General features: G+C 37.8%; 1 protein-coding gene across 2 annotated transcripts in view; it reads left to right on the top strand.

Annotated features, from left to right (window-relative positions):
• The first annotated feature begins 1787 nt into the window (after nucleotides 1–1787).
• Nucleotides 1788–23757, top strand: part of THUMPD2 (THUMP domain containing 2) — a 40879-nt gene continuing 18909 nt past the window's right edge. Inside the window, exons 1-6 of one of the 2 annotated variants that reach the window (XM_059405522.1) lie at nucleotides 1788–1941; nucleotides 10824–10959; nucleotides 12342–12751; nucleotides 13873–13950; nucleotides 16397–16449; nucleotides 18227–18314. In XM_059405522.1, the coding sequence (XP_059261505.1) occupies nucleotides 1816–1941; nucleotides 10824–10959; nucleotides 12342–12751; nucleotides 13873–13950; nucleotides 16397–16449; nucleotides 18227–18314 (891 nt within the window). In that variant the 5' untranslated portion in view covers nucleotides 1788–1815. Of the gene's footprint in view, nucleotides 1942–10823; nucleotides 10960–12341; nucleotides 12752–13872; nucleotides 13951–16396; nucleotides 16450–18211; nucleotides 18315–23757 lie in introns of both variants that reach the window. The other variant, XM_059405520.1, reaches the window with a different exon arrangement.

Here is a 23757-nt window from a genome sequence, read left to right as displayed (position 1 = left end):
GCTCCTGGGGACAGAAAGGCAAAGAAGAAAGGAAAAGAGGATGTAAGGGGAAGATTTTCTGGAGGACTGCAGCCTCAGCTCAGCAGTGGTTCTGTCCAGGAAGGCATATTGCTAGCCATGGAGGAGTCACTTCTTCACCCACCGTGGGCAGCACCACCATAACATTACCTCTACCCACCTCTCTACTTTTATCTCTACCAAGTCTCCAACTCATATAATTATGCTCTAATAATACCTAACTGATGATGTGGCCTTCCTGTCCCTCAACCCACCCCACTCTCAGACACACATACAGTCAAATTTAGATCTGCTGCTCATACTGCCTGAAAGGCTATACCCTCCATCCCCAGAGAGAAAGAGTGATTTAACTCCTACACAACCTTCAAGGACTGGCTCAAGAGTGACTTTCATCAGGAAGCTCTCCCTGCTGCCTTTCAGTGTTACCACAGCATCTTGGGTACATCCTTATTAAATCAATCATACCATTCTCAAAACCCCATAAAGTCCAAACCCTTGCTCACTCATATTGGCATCCTCAAGGCTTAGGGTGAGGCCTGGCAGAGAGTGGGTGCCCAGTATTTACTGAACTATGTCTGGGTGCTCACCATCTTGGGGACAGAGTGTAGGAAGTACTAAGGAGGTTTCATGGGTTTCCCCCAGACAGACTTGAGTGTCAGGAATCCCAGAGTATAAAGAAGTTGGGATGAGCTATGTCAACTGCCAAAAGAACGAGAACATAGTCTGGAGACCAAAAAAAAAGAAAAAAAGAAAAAAGAAAAAGAAAGGAAAAACAAAAAAGAAAGGAAAGAAGGAAGGAAAGAATTTGTCAAAATGAAAGGATGTGAGAAGTTGTTTTAGGACTGAAATGTTGAAACACTTGTGTTGCATAATGCCATAAGAATTTTCTTACTACTGTGCCAGTAGACCAGGAGCTGGGGTGGGGTGGGGAGGAAAAGAGGGAGACCCCTTATTTGCCTAGGTCCCTCTGGGAAGCACATGAGAAGCACTATTTAATAGTTTCTATATGTCTTCATATAACTACATATATAACGTCTTTATAACTTCATATAACTGCAGAGCTAATGTAATGCTGTCCACTTTGTAATATGGATTCTACTCCTCCCACGTAATCTTTTCATTGCCAATTCAAAATCCAAAATTAAAGAAGTCCCTTCAATACTGTTAAGAGAGACAATTAAATCAGGTGGCCTAAACTGGATGGTGCATTCATTACCTTAGTAGAGCAAGAAATGTGACCTATTCCATGAACATGAAAACATTTAGTTGGAGAATAGGAATTTCTGCTCTGGGTCACAAGGATTCCCAGCTTTGGCCCAATTCTTGGTGTAGACAGAATAGGCCTCCTTATTTTAGCAGAGTAGTGGGGCGGGAATGAGAAGAGGAGTGGAGTAAGTCTGGAGAAATAGAAGAAAGCTCATTACACTGGCCATCAAGACCAGCCTCAGCTGTGCCACTAACTATACCTCGGCCTGTCTAGGGATCAACTTCCTCAGTTTCCAAAAATAAGACAGATGGATCAGATGATATATATCCTTTTTGTAGATCCAAGAACAGATCCCAATTGTATCCCTTCCATCTGTGATTCTAAATAGTCCCACAGGCCTAATCAGGGAAGTTCCAAGCAGTTAGCCAAGCCAACCCACGGGCTCGCCTCCCAGGGGACCGCACCCCCTAACCCCACCTCCGGCTCCACCCCGCCCTCCGGCCCCGGCGCACAGCGCCGGGAGCGCGGGGACGCGCCGTGCGCGCGCCCCAGGCCACGTGACCCCGAGGCGCGGGGCCGCGCGGGCCGCCATGGTGGCATCGCCGACAGGTTCCGGCTGGAGCCCCACAGCGGGCGCCAGGTTTTTCTGCACCGCGGGCCGCGGCCTGGAGCCCTTCCTGATGCGGGAGGTGCGGGCGCGGCTGGCGGCCACGCAGGTGAGTCAGCCTCACTGCGCGGCCCGGCGGAAAGGAGGGCGGCCCTGCTCCCTCCGTGCCCGGGTCCGTGTAGACCCTGGAAAGCGACGCGAGTCCCCAGCTTTCAACCCCCGGAGCCACCGAGGCTACGGTCCTGGGCCTCGGAGTTCTGACACATCCTTTAATTACTGCTGGAAAGAACCGCCAGTCGTTCTCCCCTCTCCTCCTATGACCTCTTATCTCACGTCTGTAGTTTTATTAAGGGGGGAGAGCGTTGAGCGAAGTTATTTCCTAGATTCTTTAATAGAAGGTATAGGATAGTGCCCCTGTCAGTGAGACCTGACGTAGTTAGAAGCCTTTCTCCATCCTTTACGTACAAATGCTGTCTTCAGGTTGGGTTACTTGAGTCCTGCCAGTTTCCTGATCACCACTGTATTCACTTCGTAGGATTGTTGAGAGGATTATATGATAAAGGGTATCTCCACTACACAGAGTAAATAGCAGCTACGAAAGTGATAACAGTCTTGGAGGCCTCGCAGTCCGACTTCTGGAGGAAGTTAACAGTCGGTGATATCTATCTGTTCCTTTCAAAGAGATGAACGAGGTTTGGAACTTGAGTTTAGTTCTAGAAAATGCGGGACTGGTTTCTTGAAAGCAGAGAGAAAAGATGTAATCGAAACAGACTCCCGTAACGTGGTGGGCTCTAGATGACAGTGTGCATGATGTGTTTTTGGAAAAGGAAAACTTACTAAATGAAATTGACCACGCCACTCTAGCAACCCCTTACAGCGCAAGCCACAAAAGGATTTTCTGCAGTGAGGGAGGTGGAGGCCTGGAGGATAGAGGGGGTCATGAAAAATGGTATCGGTTTGGGTCACAGAACTTAACAGAATGCTGAATGTAGCTAATCTAAAAAAGCAACAATGTAAGAACTGCGGACATTAAGTAAGCATTTAGTCTCTGTCAGGCCCGCGTTCTTAGGTCTTTACTCTGTATTCACCTGCTTAATTTTCACAACAACCCTGTGAGGTAGGCTCTACATTTAACAAGAAGGAAAATGAAGCATAGGTAAGTCCAATAAATTATTCAAGTCATGTAAAGTGGTAGACGTGGAATTTAAACCCAAGCTGCCTGAACTCAGGCATGAATATATAATCATGTCCAACCCAGGCAGGCCAGAACCTGGGTCCAGTTCCTTGGCTCCTGTGCAGCTGTTACATCATGCTGCACTGATTTGAGGGGGAAAAAATAAAAAAAGAATGTTAACTTAGAATTCTTAGTATGAAAAATAGAAGGCTTGACCCAAATGGAGTTACCTTCTCTGTTTGTTCTCCATCTTCTCTAAAGACAAAATGAGACACGGAGGACTAAAGTGTTCATCACAGAAACAAACAAACAAACAAATCAGTTCATTATAGGGACAAACTTCTTGGCAATGAGAAGAATTAAATACCAAAAGATTTAAGGATTCGTATTTTGATTGTGTATGTTTTAATGATAGATATGCTGGGACGCCTGGGTGGATTAGTCAGGTAAGTGTCTGCCTTCGGCTCAGGTCACGATTCTGGAGTCCTGGGACTGAGTGCCATTATCAGGCTCCCTGCTCAGTGGGGAGTCGGCTTCTCCCTCTCTCCCTCTCCCTGCTCCTTCTGACTCTCTTGCTCCCTCTCTCTCTCTCTCTCTAAAATAATTAAAAATCTTTAAAAAAAAAATAAGGATAGATATTCTTGGAAATGGAATCTGAACAAATAACCTGTGAAATTCCATCTCAGTTTCATGATATAAACTCTGAAAAGTTAAGGCAATCCTGAAAGAATAATGATAGCATCTAACGTTTATAAAGCACTTAAAGTGTGTCAGACACGTTTATGTACATTGGATATGATTTAATCCTCAAAAGAATCCTATGTGAGAGGTCATTTTCCCCTCCATTTTACAAAGAAATAAAAAGAAAACTGACTGCTACATGGTGCAGCCGGGACTTGTATCTGAAGCTTTTTTGCTTTGAAGCCTGTGTGCTTTACAACTACGTTAAATTATGGTGGGATACCGTCCGGAAGCATGTAGGTTATTTCTGTAACAGCATGGAAAAGAGTGTATGTAGACTTTAGAGGCCAAAGATATGTTCAAATCTTAATCTCCTTTTATAGATTTTTAAAATTTGGGCAAAATACTCAAATTTCTGAGCCTCACTTTCCTTGGATATAAAATGGAGATGATAACACCTACTTTAAAGATTAGAGCAGGGGTGCCTGGGTGGCTCAGTCTGTTAAGCATCTATCTTCAGCTCAGGTCAGGATCCCAGGATCTTGGGATCAAGCCCTACATTGGGCTCCCTGCTCAAAGGGAAGCCTGCTTCTCCCTCTCCCTCTGCTGCTCCCCCCGCTTGTGCGCTCTCTTTCAAATAAGTAAATAAATAATCTTCAAAAAAAAGGATTAGAGCAATCCTTGAGATAAAGATTGATAGCATGTGGAACACAATGTCTTGCAATTAATAGGTGATCAATAAATGTTCCCAAAGAATGAGTTGCACAGTAATACTTAAAATCATTCACACGGTAACAAGAGTCTGTTAGAAATTTTGGTTTGCTTCAAGAAATTGATGTAAAATCTGAATTTACAAAACAAATTAATTCAGAAGTGATTGTTTACTTTTACAAATGAATCACACCTTTCTAATCAGTGTTCTTCCACTTTTAGTGGAAAAACATGGGGAGCTTGTTGAAAATGCGTGTCTCTAGTTACCACCTCCAAAATTGTTTCTTCCAGTAGAAATGAACATAAGCCCAGTCATTTGCATTTTAACTCGCAAACTCTTCCCCCGATTTAGGTGCTTCCTTGAACATGCAGCTTGCGATAGAAGATGCCTTGTGTATTCTGTTTAGCTTTTTATCCTGGAGAATTTCAAACACACACTAAAGTAGAATAGTGTCGTGAATTATCACATACTCATCGACCGGCTGCAAGAACCATTCCAGAGTGAATTCTGCTTTAATGCTCCTCCCATTCCACCTATGTTATTTTGAAGCAAACTTAAGATAACTTCATCTGTAAATGTTTGTCTATATAGCAGTGGTGTCTTATCCACAGGAGCCATGTTCCAGGACCCCCAGTGAATGGCGGAGAACATGGATAGTGCTGACCCTACATATACTATCTTCTACTATATATACATACCCATATACATACATATAAATTGGGCACAGTAAGACATTAACAATAAATAAAATAGGACAATTATAAATATACAGTAATAAAAGTTATGTGAATGCGGTCTCTGCTCACTCTCCATCTCTTGAAATATCTTATCATTCAGTACTCACCCTTCTTGTGATGTTGTGACACGACGAAGTGCTGAGATGAAGTGAGGTGGAAGACTTTAGGCTACTATTGACTGACTTTCTGACGGTACTTCAGGAGGAGGATGGGGCTTTAGGAAGGTGATTGACTCCGGTGACCTTACACTGTTGACCTTACGTCAGAGCAGAGGTCTTCTGCTTCCTAATCACGTGGTTGAGCGCAGTCACTGCCGGAAGCTGTAGCGCAGATAAGGAGACTATATATCTGGAATGAGAGAACTCCTATAGCATAATATATATGGTATAATATAGAAGAGAAAACATAATGGCATGAACTGCAGTATCATCACATATAAAAATATTTTTTTAGAGATCTTATTTATTTGACAGAGAGAGACAGCCAGGGAGAGCAGGAACACACGCAGAGTGTGAGAAGCAGGCCCCCAGTGGAGCCAGGAGCTCAAAGCAGAGCTGGATCCCAGGACCCCGGGATCATGACCTGGGCTGAAGGCAGATGCTTAACGACTGAGCTACCCAGGCACTTCTAAAAATGATATCTTATCAAATATCTAGTCTGTTCAAATTTCAACTTGTCTCACTTTTGTTTTTAAGTTTGTGTATTTGGATGAGGATGCAAATAAGGGCCATGCATTATGACTGGCTGATATTCTTTTAAGTATCTTTTATTTTTCCAAAAAAAAATTTTTTAAGCCTGTTTTAATTTATAGATTTTCCCTTCACCTCTCTTCTTCCACCCTGCAATTTATTATTTGTTAAAGAAGCAGAGTTGTTTGTCCCATAGTCTAGAGCAAGGGCCAGACAACTTTTTCTTTAAAGATCCAGATGGATATTTTATGATTTCGTAGGTCACATATGTGGATCACTTTGTGGTTTCTGTTATCCGTTCTTTGTTGTTGTTTGTTTTTAAATCCCTTTAAAAATGTAAAGACCATTCTTAGCTCAGCAGACCTCATTTTCTGACCCCTAGTCTAGAGCTATGCTATCCAATAGGATGTGGTGGCTAGAATTAAGTTAAAAACTCTGTAAGTCATATTTCAAGTGTTCAGAAGCCACATATGGCTAGTGGTGACTGCATGGGACAGCACAGATAATGGAACGTTTTTGTCATCATGGGAAGTTGTTGGACAGCCGTGCTCGAGTTTCCCCTGGTCTAGATATTGCCAGTTGCATCTCCATGGTGTAGTTTAACATGCTTCTCCGTCCTTTCTGTTTCCTGTAAATTGGGATCTTGTAAGTTGTATCTAGAGTTTGGTCAGATTCAGGTTAGATTTTTTTGTTTCCTCCTGGTGGCAAACTTTGTAGGTTCCTGGGTATATTTAATAAATATTTAATTTATATTGTATAATTAATAAAATATATTCTATATACACATGTAATATATATTTATTTTACCTGGACTACTTTTCTTTAAAGAAATATATTGGTAAAAATTAAGCTTTACTTTATAACAATGTTTAATGTATTAAATACTGTTGTTTATTATAACAATAATAGCAAGAATATTTTTAAGATAAAATCAATAAAATAGAAGTGTACCTAATGCCAGCTAGCCAGAAAGGCCCTGTCAGTGAATTAATTGGTCCTCATAAACCCATATAGCAAAGACTTTTAACTTGGGTCCGAACCTGAATAAGTCAGCCAGTTTTTTATTTTTTAGTGGGATGTTGGTGATGGAGGGTAGTGGGGTAGATCTAACCAAATAACCAGATAGTTGGATTATTTCATAGTTATTTTACTTAATGGGGTAATTGTATAAGGTTGATTTTTTTTTTTAAGAGTCTCTTCATTTTTTGGAGGGAAATTTCTTGAATTTTTTAAATTAAGTAAATTGTATTTTTTCAGTTCTCCTCAAATGAATCAGAAAAACTCAAGTACCACCTCAGCTCTTCACTTAACAATTTAAAATTAATTCTAAAACAAAATGGCATCTGTAGAATTAGGAGAACTTTGATATCACGTATCCTCCTAAGCATTTTTACCTAGGCTTAAACGTTTAGTTTTTGTGTTAGATTTGAATGCCTGAATTTTAAAAGGAAGGCAAAACCACTAACTGCTTAGATATGCTAGCTGACAACAGAACTGTTTTTACTTTGATAAAGACTGTTATTTCATCTTCAAAAGTGTTAGACATAAAACCAGCTGGTTTTAGACACTTGGTTATGATTTAATTCCAAATGGAAAAAACAGATTGTATATATAAATAAATTTTCAAATAACAAATATTAGGATGAAATGTCCTAAAATGCCACATTTCTCCCCTGGGTATTGTAACTGAAATATGACCAATTATAAGCAGTAAACTAAAGAAAAAGATTAACACCGGCTTCAGCAGTTTTTAAACTCATAAGCACCAAAATTCATTCTCCCTACTGCTTTAAGGTATAATACTCTATGTTTACCTTTGGTGGAGGTAATGCTTTCATGATATATCATTATTTGATTCTCATAGTGACTGTTTTGCAATTTAGTAAACTGGTGGCTCAGTGGATTAAGCCTCTGCCTTCAGCTCAGGTTATGATCTCAGGGATCCTGCTTCCCCGACCCCCTCCTCTCTCTGCCTGCCTCTCTGCCTACTTGTGATCCATCTCTCTCTCTCTCTCTCTGTCAAATAAAATCTTCAAAAAAAGAAGTAAACTACTTCTGATTAGTTGTATATTACTTGTGAAAGGAATGTAAGCCTAATGTTAATTTTTAAATAAAGAGAATAATGCTGCTTTTGGTTTTGAAAATATATTTAGCATTTTAATGCCTCAAAACTTCTTACGATTTGTTTCCCCAAATAAATTAAGCCTTTAGTTCCTTTTAATTAACTTGATTTTCAATCTTGTTTTGTTGTTCCTCCCACCTCCCCAAAATGATATTTTTAGAGGAAGAACACTGTATAAAATGTTTCCCTTCATATTCACATAAGATAAGATCTTTCTACAATTAAAAAGTATAAATTAGGGGCACCTGGGTGGCTCAGTGGGTTAAAGCCTCTGCCTTCAGCTCAGGTCATGATCCCAGGGTCCTGGGATCGAGCCCCGCATCGGGCTCTTTGCTCAGCAGGGAGCCTGCTTCCTCCCCTCTCTCTCTGTCTGCCTCTCTGCCCACTTGTAATCTCTGTCTGTCAAATAAAATAAATAAAATCTTTTTTAAAAAAAAGTATAAATTAATATCTAGATCACTGACTAGGTTAAAATCACTGGTCTAGATGTTTTCATCAGTTTGCTTATAGAACTTAAATCTTAAAACCATACATTTTCAGTAAAATATTTCATTCAGTTCCCCCACAATCTTGGCAAGATATTTCATGTCAGTTAGCTTGTTTTGTGACAGCTTTAATATCAGCTATATTTTTATGTCAGGTAGCATAAACTCTAAACTTTTTTTTTTTTTTAAGATTTTATTTATTTATTTGTCAGAGAGACAGCGAGCGAGAGCGAGCACAGGCAGACAGAGAGGCAGGCAGAGTCAGAGGGAGAAGCAGGCTCCCTGCGGAGCAAGGAGCCCGATGTGGGACTTGATCCCAGGAAGCTGGGATCATGACCTGAGCCGAAGGCAGCTGCTTAACCAACTGAGCCACCCAGGCGTCCTGACTCTAAACTTTTTTTAAAACTTGTTTTCAAGTTCTAAGCATTTTGAGATATCTATTTAGTTTTGATTTTTGTGGGAAAATGTCACTTTTGTAATGAGAAAGAAGTTCTAGAAACTAGAAATTCTTTTTTTGTTACTCCTTATCCCCTTAAATGTTGAATCCTAAACATTCTTCTCATTCCCTGCTTTCTCAGTCTGTCTTGGTCAGCTGCACTTCTAGTACCTAAGCTGTTTGCGTTTTATTTAATTTGTTTTTCCAGCTTTATTGAAATATAACTGATATATACCATTGTGTAAATTTAAGACGTGCAACATGTTGACTTGATAAATTTCATATTGCAGATGATTAACACCATAGCATTAGCTAACACCTCCACCCAGTCACATAACTGTCATTACTTTTTTGTGGGAGAACATTTAAATCTATTAGCAACTTATAATTATATAATATAGTATTATATGCTATAATCACCACTCTGTACATTAGGTCCCCAAATCTTGTTAATCTTATAATGAAGTATTTGGGTTTTACTTGATGTCAACCTAGGGCTTCCTCTGCAGTGATTCTTTTTCATCAAGCTAGAATGGTAACCCCAAAAATTACCATCCCAAAAACTTAATTAGACCATATCAGATCAAGAATACAAAAATACTTGGAATTTAAGTTCCCATTGGATGGGAGCTGCCTAAACACATGGGACCCTCCAAATTCCCCATTACTTCAGTTCTAGGAGATAACTTCAAACCATCTTAGTCAGCCCATGGCCACCATTAAATTAAGACAACCCACATCCATCCTGAGCTTGAGAGAATTGGGTTGATCCCAAAAGTTTTAGGGGTCCATTGGTATTGCACACCACTTGCCATACCTCACCAGACTCTATCGTCAGTGCACTTTTTATTTTCATTTTTTCTCTGGCTTTTATAACCTATCCATCCTGTCTCCAAAGACTCTTTCTATGTGATGCATATTTCTTGCTGTTGTCTCTTTTCCAGCTCCACAGCCAAGTGTCTCATTATTGCGATCTCAGTAATCTGCTTCTTCCTCCAGCATAACAATCTACACTTAGTACTCTTCTAAAGTAATTTTTTCTGCTAGCTAATTCAGTGTGTCGCAGCTTTCATCAAAAGTCTGTAATGGTTGACCATTACCATCTGGGATACTCAGATTTTCATGACCATTTATCAGGCTGGGCTGAGCTACACCATCCATTCACCTGACACTGTCAATCACAGAGCATATTTTGCCATACTGACTTAGAGTTTGCTTCAGCGAGCCTGTCACTCCCACCTCTGCATCTTGCCCTTTCTTCTTTTAGAAACTCTCTTCCCAAATCACAGGGCCCTTTTCCGAGATTTTTACTAATGATGGTTCCTTATTCAGGCTCTTTGTTTTACCTTGTACCTAAGGTTATCAATGCATTTATTATATTAACTTTTTTTTGTTGTCTTCTGGGTTTAATTCAATTTATTTTCTTAAAAATTTTTAACATTTTAATTTGTATGCCAGTGTATAGGTATTAAATTATCACCCATCTTTAGGACATGTGCTGGATGCTTCCTAGTAGACCACGAGGTAGGTGTTTAATAAACGCCTACTGATGATGTTAACCTTGGGCTGGTCACCTGATTTGTCCTAGGAGTGCCTGTGCATGCGCACATGCACACACACACACACACACACACACACAGTCTTTACAAAAGGTACCATGACATAGATTGTAATCTTGGTCACTGTTTGACTTCATACAGGTTATTTAACCTATCCAAACCTCAGTTTCATAATCTAAGAAATGGGGGTGATAAAATCTACCTTAGAAGGCTGTTATAAACAAGAGCGGGAAAATGTATTCAGAGTGCCTAGCACAGTGTCTGACAAATAGTACATATTTTAAAAATGGTTGTTTTTATTGTCCATCTAGACGCTGCGTTTTAATTCATTAAGAGAGGAAAAGGGAATTGATTCTTACTCTGACACAAGACTACATTAATCTTTTCTGTTTCTAGGTTGAATATATTTCAGGAAAAGTTTTCTTTACCACCTGTTCTGACTTAAATATGCTGAAAAAATTAAAATCTGCAGAAAGATTATTTTTGCTGATTAAAAAGCAGTTTCCACTTAATGTTTCTTCTGTAAGTAAAGGTATGTATATGCCTGTTGCTTTTACCCCCATGATATATTGTATTCCAAAGTTTTCTGCTTGATAATTAATTTGTAGCCATTTTACATTTTTAAGATTCATTCATACCTGTGGGATCATTAATTATGTTTTTTTTCCATATTTCCTGATTATCACCATATTAATTGCATTATCAGCTAATTTTTTTCTCTTTGCAATCTGTTGCCTATTTTCTGAGCCTTAGTGTCCTAAGTCACATTTCTTCCATTTTAGTTATGTTCAGACACCATCTCTAGAGATACATACAGTCAGATGCATTTATTTAGACCTAGGAGCATGTAATAATCCAGAATGCATGGCTTTGTAAATAGATCAAAACTGTCACTTTATACATCTTAACCAATGAATTATATAATTAGAAAAAATACTATGTAATAAAATCTCCTGCTTAGGGGACCTTAAATTTAAGGTTTTGAATAAATTTATACCCACTTATAAACCATTACAGTTAAAGGGGGCTTAAGAGTTTCCCTCTCCACTTTCTAATTTTATAAGTATGCTACTAAAATAATTTAAGGATTTTCATAGAAGCAAATATCAGATACTACTATACTAGACATTGCCTTAAACTTTGCTTTAATCTCTGAGATCATGTAATATTGTGGTCTGTACTAAACTGCGTCTGTAAAAATGCAAATGGCAAGAAATCAAAACAGGTCAGAAAAGTTATTATACAGCAAATCCTAAGGTGTTATACCATGGGGTCATTATAATTTACTCCCAGCATTCCACACATTCTCATCTTTAGAGAATACAGTAATTACTCTTGGGTCACCTTGATGAATCTTGTTCATCAAAAAAAGATTACAATGTATTGAGTGTGCTGGCAGTCCCTAAGTTATGAATGGGTTGTATATCTGAAGCATTACTTTATGAAAACTCATTTTATGATGTACGCTAATGTTGTATGGTCTAAGATAGCTTCAGTATTCATTTTCTCTGTTTCTGAGCTTTGTTTTGCAATTTATTCTTTTTTTTAACTTAGTTTTTATAGGCAAGATCAGTGTTATATCAAAAATCAATAATACTCTAGGTGTATGCGTATATTGAAGGTATAGATATATATTATCATAGGACAAATGATCTTGCTAAAATATAAGGTAATTCTATAGGAATTTTAAAACAGTTTTGATGTTAAGTTTGGAGTATAAGTAAGAACTTTATTCTGCACAATATTCTTATGTTAGATTATATAAATCCCAGATGACGGTGAACCCACTATTCACGTAGCAGTTTAGTAAAACTTATTTTAAAGAAATAAAGATAATGGAATTTAGGGGTGATGAATGTAATAGACTGTTTTTAAGGCTTCGGTATAGGACAAATTGAGATCTTATTTATTTAGGAAACATATTTAATGAAATGCAAAGACTCGTAAATGATGGTCCAGAGAGCTGGTTGAGTGCCATTTCAGTTTGGAAAAATCTTCTTGAACTTGATGCAAAAAAGGACCAACTTTCTCAAAGAGATGCTAACCCACTAAAAAGAAAAGTAGGAGAAAATGATGTCACCAATCCTAAGAAATTAAAAACAGAACCAATGCAAGAGCTGCAAGAGAGCAGGGAATGCCAACCGGAAAAGCAAATGGAAGAAGAACCAGTGGAGCAAGGAGATTTTCTCATGAACAGAGAAAAATCTCAAAAAGCATTTCAGAATGAGGTAGTAAAAGCAGCTGATGACCCAAGCCAGAAGGACTTGACGTTCAGAGTTTCTTGTCGCTGCAGTGGAGCCATTGCAAAGACCTTTACCGCACAGGTACGCTTCCCTCCCAGGGTGAAGTTCCATTTTCTGAATTAACCACTCTTAGATTTGAAATGAGATGGCAGCCTTCCACAGAATAGCCTCAGCAGATAACCAGGCCTAATTTCATATAACTAAATCTCTTTAAAAATGTATTTTCCTTTTTAACTTTATCTCAGATACTTTAGAGTAATGGTACGCTATTCCATGTAATGACCTCCTTTTGATACTTTCTCCCCCAAAGTTTCCTTAAACTAATAGATATCCTTGACACTTGGAAATTCTAATATTTCTGTCCTAAGCTTTTTGGGTTTTTCATCAGTTCTGTGCTTATTAATTGGTTGCTCTACACTACACCTTGTATGTGTAATTGTCAGCAGCACCCAGACTGCAAAAACATAAATACAACACGAAGTGTCAACTGTCTACAGGAGAGCGAACATAGTTTCCTTCAAAACACTTTATCATTTGGCCCTTACGAAGTTCAGTGATACAAGAGCACAGATCTGGGTCCTTTGGCCAGCCTTAAAATCAGGTAGACCCTAAAGACTGAGTCTAATGCTACCGTTCTGTAATTTGTCAACATATAGGATTGTAGTAGCTCAAATACTTCATCTTTCACCTTGCATCTGTTTCCTAAAAACCACAATGATCATTTTTATCAATTCATGGTCTGGTTATTACTAGAATCGAAATTACACATGAATAGACATCAATGCCATAGGATATGTTGGGGGTTAGAAGAGGTAAAATGCAGCCTTCTTGCCTTGAACAGAAAATGCTTTTGTGTCGTTTGTTTTTTTTTTTTTTTTAAGATTTTATTTATTTATTTGTCAGAGAGAGAGTGAGTGAGAGCGAGCACAGGTAGAGTGGAAGGAAGAGTCAGAGGGAGAAGCAGGCTCCCTGTGGAGCAAGGAGCCCGATGTGGGACTCGATCCCAGGATGCTGGGATCATGACCTGAGCCGAAGGCAGCTGCTTAACCAACTGAGCCACCCAGGCGTCCCAGTCATATTTTAATATTGTAACCCTAAGTTACCATCAGATAGTCTGACTCATACTCTTTAGTTTTTGCTTACATTTAAATGTAAAATTTTCATTTTTAGTGTCTTTTTCTATAACTTTTCTGCTTTTTCAGGAAGTTGGAAGAGTAATTGGAATTGCTCTTATGAAACAGTTTGGATGGAAAGCAGATTTGAGGAATCCAAATTTAGAGGTATTGAATGTTTGTTTTATTTTATATCCCTGTAACCTAATTGTTTAAAGACAATGTCAACTATCTGTACTGTACTTTTCAGTTTTGCTTTAGAATTTTTTAAAAAGCATGTCTAGATGGATGGATCAAACAGTCTATTTTCTCTTTAGCAGTAGAATAGTGCAGGTAATTTTGTAGTACTTTTCACTGTGAAAATGTCTTATCCAAAGAAGATGTTTTGGGATGGAATTGTTTTGTTACAGTTGAATTTTTTAAAATTTATTGTACGGTTGCAGAGATGCTCTCTTCAATCACTATAATACGTAACAATCTCTAAAATAAGTCTAGCTAATGTTAAAAAAAAGAATGGTTAAAATAAAGTTTAAAAAAATAAAAGAATGGGAAACCAAAAGGCCCACAAAAAATCCAATATTATTGTAACAGTGACTTTGTTCAGATTTTGGGATCATGTTTTTCTTTTTTTTCTCTATTTTCAAAATGAATTTAATGAGGTTACATGAGATTTTTTTTCATTGAAACAAAGCGAAACACTTATATGGGGAAACCAGTGCTAGCTATAAAAATATTCTTCACAGAGCCCCTGAGTGACTCAGTTGGTTAAGGGTCCAACTCTTGATTCCTGCTCAGGTCATGATCTCAGGGTCCTCTGTGCTCATCAGGAATCTGCTTAAGACTTTTTCCACCTGCTCCCCCCCAGCTCATGATATATATGTGTGTGTGTATGTATATATATATATATATATATATATATATATATATATATTCTTCACTTTTATCTGATAAATTTGACAGGTAGTTTAGTTATTTTCATGATTCATTGACCCATAAATTTATTATTCTATAGCTTTGAATGCAGTAATAGCTGACTGTATTAGAACATTTTGTGTTTTTATTTTTCAATGTTTTCACTTGATATTCTCACTTTTATAAAGTAATACCTGATGTATTTTTTCATTACTGTCATGAAAAATATTTGGGGGCACCTGGGTGGCTCAGGTTGGTAAGCCTCTGCCTTCAGCAGAGGGCCCTGGGATCCAGCCCCATATCCAGCTCCCAGCTCAACAGGGTGTCTGCTTCTCCCTCTCCCTCTGCCTCTCCCCCAACTTATGCTCTCTCTGTCTCTCTCTCTCTCTCTCTCTCTCTCTCTCTCAAAAGAATAAATGAAACCTTTTTTTGAAAGAAGAGAGAAAGAAAAATATTTTGACCTCAAGGATGTTTTGACATGAGGGTGTCCTCCTTCTGTTTCTTCTTTCCAGCTCTCTTATCTTGTACTCTGCTGGTTCCCAGCTCCCCATTTCCCCTTGACCCTCTATCACTGCCTCAAAATTACACTTTTCTCATAGTTTGGCTCCTAAGTAAATATAGCTCATTTAATTCCTACCAGCCAGTTAGTGTAATTAATAATAGCTGTTAACATAATTGACAACAATAAAATCATACAGTAAAAACTGTGACCAAAATTAACAGCAGAATCAAATCTTAACAAATTTTGTTCAGCAAAATTCAGGGAAAAAAATTTATAGTGGGAGAAGCTAGTCTTAATAACATTTGATATATAAAAATATCAGTGTATCTTTTGAGTATCAATTTTAAATAGAAAAGAATTATAATAAATACTTTGGCTAAAATAAATAATGCAAAGCACTGGCAAGTTTAGCTTTAATGATCAAGGATTTAAATTGACTCAGTAGGGTCCATTCCAGGTCATTCTTTTCGTTATAAAAATAACCTTGGGGTCAAAGTATTAGAGATCAAATGCTCTTGAGGTCGAACAGCAGAGTTGGAATATTCCATAAACTTTATCAGACTATGAAAGTAAGAATCTAATTTTTAAAATTTAATTGAGCTGCTAATTATACTTGAGACATTTAAATCCTCTTTATGGCCTAACAGAAGAGGGGTAGTAGAGAGGCTGAAGCTCACTTATGGTTGGTAGAGAGAGAAAAGATCACCCTTGCTATGATGTCCTTGGCCTGAAGAAAATTTTGTTACCCTGGAAATATGTGTAACTTGTGATGGTCCTGTGTGACCTCCAGTCTTATTTGAAGTTAGAATTAGGGTGGGTTTAGGAAGTCTTCTCTAGCCCACAATGCTGAAAAGTCTGATCCAGTTATGATTATTCAGAGAATCTCTGGAAAGAAAGACCTCAAGATGTCTTCAGAGCATGAGTCTCCATATACCTTATATACCAGATTATCCTCAGAATCTTTCTATGCAATCTACTAAAAATGTACTTTGTCTCTGCTCAAGAAAAAATATTATGGAACATCTTTCCCTATATGATAAATAAGGCCTTGTATTTTTAATTAAAATATGGATTATTTATGAAATAAAATATAAAGTAAATTAATAAATAAAACAATTTCACAATGGAAGTTTTCCAGTAGTCAGTGCATTTGGTAAAGCAGTTTCTGTTTTTTTTTAACTTTTCTATTTGCTCTTTCAGATCTTCATACATCTAAATGACATTTACTCTGTGGTGGGAATCCCTGTGTTCAGGTAGATATTGTTCTCTAAGCTTCATGTTTGTCCCTTAAAGTCTGTAAAAGTAAGAACTTTATGTTCTTATTTATAATATGAAACATCAATATAACAGAGGAGGCTAATGGTAAAGCATTTAAGTTCTTTACTTGAGCCAGTAAAGTGTGTTCTTGGTGCTTAATGCATGTGATTTAATCTGGCTGGTTAGAGCTATAAAAGATTTGATTGTAATCATTCACTGATTATGTGATTCATACCGAAAATTATATCTAATTATTTCTATTATTAAATGATTTTCACAGGCCCTTAGTCTGTTAGCATCTGGAGTTTTTATTAAAATAGAAAATACAGCACAGTTCTTAAAATTCACATGTGAACATTCTACAAATTTCATTGCCATTATTCTTTTATTGTGGGAGAATATTTCTAGTTTTTAAAATCCACTTCAGGTATCTCTCTAATCTTGCAGAGTACTATTTGATAATAAATGCAAATGATTCATTTCCCTATTCCAAAATATTTGTTGAACACTTATCATATAACAGGTACTTTTCTAGATGCTCTGGAAAGAAAGAGCTATTGGATGAAAATAGTGATTTCAGTTCCTTGGAAGCAAGTAAATGTCATTGGCCTCTTCGAAACATTTTATATGCACATCCCTGTTTACAAGTATAATGTGATTTAGATACCCTTTTCCTGGATTCTAGGCATGGAATATTTGTAAAGATTATAAAAATTTAATAGGAATACCCCATTAGCTCTAAGCTCACTTTTATGCATCTGTAAGCCAGGATATAAAAAAGAATGCTTAAGGTTATTGTAATAGCTCTTCTCAAGCTTTCTTGTTCATTGCATTAGAAAGATAGAAATAATATTTTGAAAACCCCTATCAAATCTGGAAACACTGATAGTAACCGTGATGAGGTAGAGGATAAAGTATGAAGTGAAACATAATGGAGGCCAGTGAACTCATTTGGGAGATGTCTGCTTCAGCTCTTCATTCCACAAATTATTTTAGACAATGCAATGTCATGCTTCATTTCATCTTTTGAGAAAGATGCAAATGAGCAAAGAACAAATTTACAAAAGCAATTTTTTTCTAGAAAACAGATTTCAAGGGTTAGCATCCATTCAGCCCTACTTCCCATACCACATCCATATCACGGAACAGTATGTTCCTCTTGATGACTCCAGATCCAGCAAGAAAAGTTCCTGTATATTCCATATGGGAAAGCAGGAAAGTATATTAACAATTTGAGAAAGGTTTTTCCCTCCTATATGATTAGATTTTTATAAGTCAAACACTTAAGAGTTTAAATTTTAGTTTTCCAACAAATTTACCTTCCTTTTTTTTTTCTTTTTTAAGATTTTATTTATTTATTTGAGAGAGAGTACAAGTGGGCAGAGGGACATAGGGAGAGGGAAAAGCAGGCTCCCTGCTGAGCAAGGAGCCCAAAGACAAAGGGCTCATGATCCCAGGTATGGGAATTCCAGGGTACCCTGGGATCCTGACCTGAGCTACAGGCAGGTGCTTAACCGACTGAACCACCCAGGCACCGCGCAAATTTACGTTTTTGAAATACTCCACTGGCTGGTTAGTCAAGGTGCCAATTAGAGAAGGTATTTTTGTAAAAAAGTTAAAATATTCCATAATCTAACAGATATTTAGCTGTATGTTAGTTGAATATATTAAGATGAGTCACAGATGTGAACAGGTTAGTCATTTTTATTTATATCATGATCTTCTTTACTGCACAGTAATACTGAGTGTATCCTCAAGTTCTTTTCTCTGTAGGGTTCCTTTAGCCAGCAGAGCTTACATCAAGACTGCAGGCCTCAGGTCTACCATAGCATGGGCAATGGCCTCTCTTGCTGAAATTAAGGTAAGGAAAATGTTTGCATTCTTAATAATAGCAAGCTCCTTTGCATAATCAGCTGATTGGTGAACATCTTGGTTGCTTGCTTTCTTGTCCTTTCTTTTTTTCTCTTTTTTTCTATCCTTTTCTTTCTCTTTCTGTTGCCCTTACATTTATGAACTGCTACAGCGATATGTTTTTATATATTGCTGAACTTCTGAGAGTATTTTGACTATAAAAAAGCTGAGTCCAAAGATAGTTACATTTTTATTATTTCAAATCTTTTATGTCACAATCACATGGCCTGTAAAACCTCTACTTAAATTTTAAGTTTTTCTCTGTGACTAAGATCTGAATCAATTTTTGTAAGTATTCGGTGGATAGAAGAAAATGATTTTTTTTTTTAGTCAAGGAATGTCTGCCATATTACTGTTTTACTATCTGCACAATTCTGAAAAAGGCATTTCAAAATTTCATTAGGTTACTATATTTATATTTAAGTTTTTGCACTTCTGCTAGTTGTTGCCTTAGCTGCTGTCTAGTTTGCTATATGCACATTTATAACTTTTACTGTTTCATCAGGAATCATGCCTTTTTATTGGAACATAAAGTTCTCTTTATCTTGATTAGTGAGTTTAAACTTAAATTTCATGTCTTACATTTGTATTCCTTTCTTTTTCTTGGTATTTGCTGTATTTCTTTGCCACTGCTTTATTTTCAACTTTGCATTCAGTTTGTTTTTTCACAACACAACTCTGTTTTTTTTTTTTTTAATTTAATTTTTTCAGTGTTCCAAGATTAACTGTTTATGCACCACACCCAGTGCTCCATGCAATACGTGCCCTCCTTAATTTCCACCACCAGGCTCTCCCAACCCCTCACGCCCCTCCCCTCCAGAACTCTCAGTTCGTTCCTCAGAGTCCATAGTCATTCATGGTTTGTCTCCCCCTCCGATTTCCTCCAACTCACTTCTCCTCTCCAACTCCCAGTGTCCTTATGCTCCACAAGTAAGTGAAACCATATTATAATTGACTTTCTCTGCTTGACTTATTTCACTCAGCATAATCTCCTCCAGTCCCGTCTATGTTGATACAGAAGTTGGGTATTCATCCTTTCTGATGAAGGCATAATACTGCATTGTATATATGGACCATATCTTCTTTATCCATTTGTCTGTTGAAGTGCATCTTGGTTCTTTCTATAGTTTGGCGACTATGGCCATTGCTGCTATGAACATGGGGGTACAGATGGCCCTTCTTTTCACTGTATCTGCATCTTTGGGGTAAATACCAGTAGTGCAATTGCAGGGTCATAGGGCATCTCTATTTTTAATTTCTTAAGGAATCTCCACACTGTTTTCCAAAGTGGCTGCATTCCAAGTTGCATTCCCACCAACAGTGTAAGAGGGTTCTCCTTTCTCCACGTCCTCTCCAACACTTACTGTTTACTGTCTTATTAATTTTGGCCATTCTAACTGGTGTAAGGTGGTATGTCAGTGTGATTTTGATTTGAATCTCCCTGATGGCTAATACTGATGAACATTTTTTTCATGTGTCTGTTAGCCACTTGTATGTGTTCTTTGGAAAAGTGTCTGTTTACGTCTCTGCTCATTTTTTGACGTGATTATCTGTTTTTTGAGTGTTGAGTTGAAGGAGTTCTTTATAGATCTTGGATAAAAGCCCTTTGTCCACAGTGTCATTTGAGAATATTGTCTCCCATTCCGTGCGTTGCCTCTTTGTTTGGTTCACTGTTTCCTTTGATGTACATAAGCTTTTGATCTTGATAAAGTCCCAAAAGTTCATTTTTACTTTTGTTTCCTTTGCCTTTGGAGACATGTCTTTAAAGAAGTTGCTGTGGCCAATGTTGAAGAGGTTACTGCCTATCTTCTCCTCTAGGATTTTGATAGATTCCTGACTCACGTTAAGGTCTTTCATCCACTTCAAGTTTATCTTTGTGTATGGTGTAAGAGAATGGTCGAGTTTCATTCTTCTATATATAGCTGTCCAATTTTCCCAGCACCATTTATTGAAGAGACTGTCTTTTTTCTACTGTATATTTTTTCCTGCTTTGTCAATATTATTTGACCATAGAGTTGCAGGTCCATATCTGGGCTCTCCACTCTGTTCCACTGGTCTATGTGTCTATTTTTGTGCCAGTACCATGCTGTCTTGGTGATCACAGCTTTGTAGTAAAGCTTGAAATCAGGCAACGTGATGCCTCCAGTTTTGTTTTTTCTTTTTCAACATTTCCTTAGCAATGTGGGGTCTCTTCTGGTTCCATACAAATTTTGGGATTGTTTGTTCCAGGACTTGTGAAAAATGCCGGTGGAATTTTTATGGGGATGGCATTGCAAGTATAGATTGCTCTAGGAGTATAGACATTTTAACAATGTTTATTCTTCCAATCCATGAGCATGGAATGCTTTTCCATCTTTTTATGTCTTCTTCAGTTTCTTTCCTGAGTGTTCTGTAGTTCATCTAGTACAGATCCTTTACCTCTTTGGTAGGTTTATTCCCAGGTTTCTTATGGCTCTTGGTGCTATAGTAAATGGAATTGATTCTCTAATTTCCCTTTCTGTATTATCATTTTTAGTTTATAAGAAAGCATCTGATTTCTGTGCATTGATTTTGTATCCTGCCACATTACTGAATTGCTGTATGAGTTCTAGTAGTTTGGGGGTGGAGTCTTTTGGGTTTTCCATACAAAGTATCATGTCGTCTACAAAGAGAGAGAGTTTGACTTCTTCTTTGTCAATTTGAATGCCTTTTATTTCTTTTTGTTGTATGATTACTGTTGCTAGGGCTTCTAATACTATGTTGAACAAGAGTGGTGAAAGTGGACATCTTTGTCATGTTCCTTATCTCAAAGGGGAGCTGTCACCTTTCCCTGTTGAGAATGATATTCACTGTGGGTTTTTCATAGATAGATTTTATGAAGTTGAGGAATATTCCCTCCATTCCTTTGAAGCGTTTTAATCAGGAACGGATGCTGTATCTTGTCAAATGCTTTTTCTGCATCAATTGAGAGGACCATGTGGTTCTTCTCTCTTCTCTTACTGATTTGTTCTGTCACATTGATTGATCTGTGAATGTTGAACCACCCTTGCATCCCATGGATGAATCCCACCTGGTCATGGTGGATAATCTTTTTAATGTACTGTTGGATCCTATTAGCTAGGATCTTGTTGGGAATCTTGGCATCCATATTCATTAGGGATATTGGTCTGAAATTCTCCTTTTTGATGGGGTCTTTGCCTGGTTTAGGCTCTGTTTTTATCCACTCTGATAGTCTCAGTCTTCCAGTGAGAGAACGCAGTATTACGACAGACATGCTTGATTATATTCCTCCTATTTTACTCTGTTTATAACGTCTTACACTGTTTCTTAGTTTTATTTTTGCTAATTTGATCAAGTTACTTGATAATCATTTCATTTCTGTCCTTGAGGTTGGAGATATACTTTATTGTTCTGTTCTACTAATAGTTCCTATTTCCCAGCTCTCTTGATTAAACACATAGGACTCTGCTGTTTCTTTAAAACAAGATACGAACTCTTTCCACTGTCAAGACACTGTTTTTAACCACCAGGACCCTCTAAACTGGCCCTCTTCCCTATCATAATATGAGGCCTCTAAAGTGCTTTTCTTCTCTTCTCCTGACTCACCTTACTCCTCCCTACAACAAGACCTTTGAAACATTTTTATACCCTTCAACCCTCAACCCCCAACAACTAGATTGAACTAAATTATTTATCATGTGTCAGAATTTCCCTTGAAATATGCCCCTTACATTTCAAAAGTCCTTATTTAGCACTTACATTAAACAGCCTGTCCTTAATCACTAAGCTCTAACTGTGTTTACACACACGCTTTTCTGGATAAATACACAGACATATCACTATGCATAGCACTCCTCCTTGTTGTTCTTCACTTTGTCTTTTCCTGTTGAGGTCTCTGCTCTGGTTCATTTGCTGCTTAGTTAAAACCTTTTCTTAGGTAATTTCCTCAGATGTGATATCCACATAATACACTGTCTGAAATTCCTACTATCCTCAAATTTGTTTTTTATCCTGGGATACACACCCATCTTGGCTGGATGGAAGAGTCTTGAGTGGCAGTCCCTTTCCTTCAGAGATCGTAGAAGCTCTCCTGTTGCCATTTACTCTCCTGTGTTCTAGATGAATAATACATGCCAGTATGATTTTCCCTTTCCTGTCTAGCTGTCTGTTCTTGCTTGGGGGAGGCTTGTAATACTCTACTCTTTAATCCTCTACAGTTCAGGGGATGAGTTAAATGGGTGATGGGTATGGAGAAGGCCACTTGTTGTGATGAGCACTGTGTGCTATACACAAGGGACGAATCACTAAATTCTACTCCTGAAACCAGTACCACACTATAGGTTAACTAACTTGAATTTAAATAAAATCTTGGAAGAAGAAAAATCCTCTGAAGTTCAGGAGTATTAGCAGGATACACTTACGTGTGTGTTTTCTACTCAGCCCCGAACTTGGTGTATCTGGCTGCTTGAGTTCTAATTCTGGCTCCACCACTAACTGACTGTGAAACTGGGGACAAGATATTCTACATCCCTGTGCCTCCATTTCTCATCAGCAAGATAAAAATAATTATCTCCTGGGGGGGCACCTGGGTGGCTCAGTCAGTTAAGCATCAGACTCTTAATTTTAGTTTGGGTCACATTCTCAGGGTTGTGAGATCGAGCCCTGCATCAGGCTCCACGCTTTGTAATGAGTCTGCTTGAGAGTCTCTCCTTCGCCCTCCCTCCATTCCTCCCCCACCCCCACACACGCACTCACTTGCTCTCTAAAATAAATAAATCTTGAAAAAAAAAAACCTCCTGGGGTCATGTGAGGATTAAGTGAATTAGCATTTATTAAGTGATTAGAACAGTGCGTGGCATGTAGAACGTGTTTAAGTATTAGCTACTGCTATGGCAATGATTATAATAATTATTAGGAATATATAATAATTATAAAAGTTATTTCTCTGTCTCACACACTCTTTCTTTCATTACTTATTTAATTATTATTGCCTCAACTGTTTTGCTTTAGTGACTTTTTTAGCTTAAACTACTTTGTTTTTCTGCTTGTGAAATTATTAACATGTTAAGCTTCCTGGAGCTATCCTCCAAGTTGCTTATCTTTTCTCACATGGCTTCCATCTCTTTATATTTTGGGTCTGCATTTTGAGTTATTCTTGAACATAATCTTCCAAGCTATAGCAAGAGTCACAGAGATATGTTCTACTTTATTTGTCAGAATTTTTAGCTTAAAAATCATCATTTTTTAGCTCTGAAGGTTTTGTGTGTGTGCACACTACATTTGAATATCTCTAAAAGCTCTTAGTTCTTTTGTTCGAATACTTATCTGTCTCCTCCAGGAGTTCCGTGTCACTAGATGTATGCTGGGAGTGTTCTGCCTATTTACTCTGTAGCTACTCACCGACCCCAGACCTT

This window comes from Mustela nigripes, chromosome 7 (genome assembly GCF_022355385.1).
Source record: "Mustela nigripes isolate SB6536 chromosome 7, MUSNIG.SB6536, whole genome shotgun sequence".
In the NCBI taxonomy this organism is placed as follows: Eukaryota; Metazoa; Chordata; class Mammalia; order Carnivora; family Mustelidae; genus Mustela; species Mustela nigripes.
This window is presented reverse-complemented; position numbering and strand designations above follow the sequence as displayed.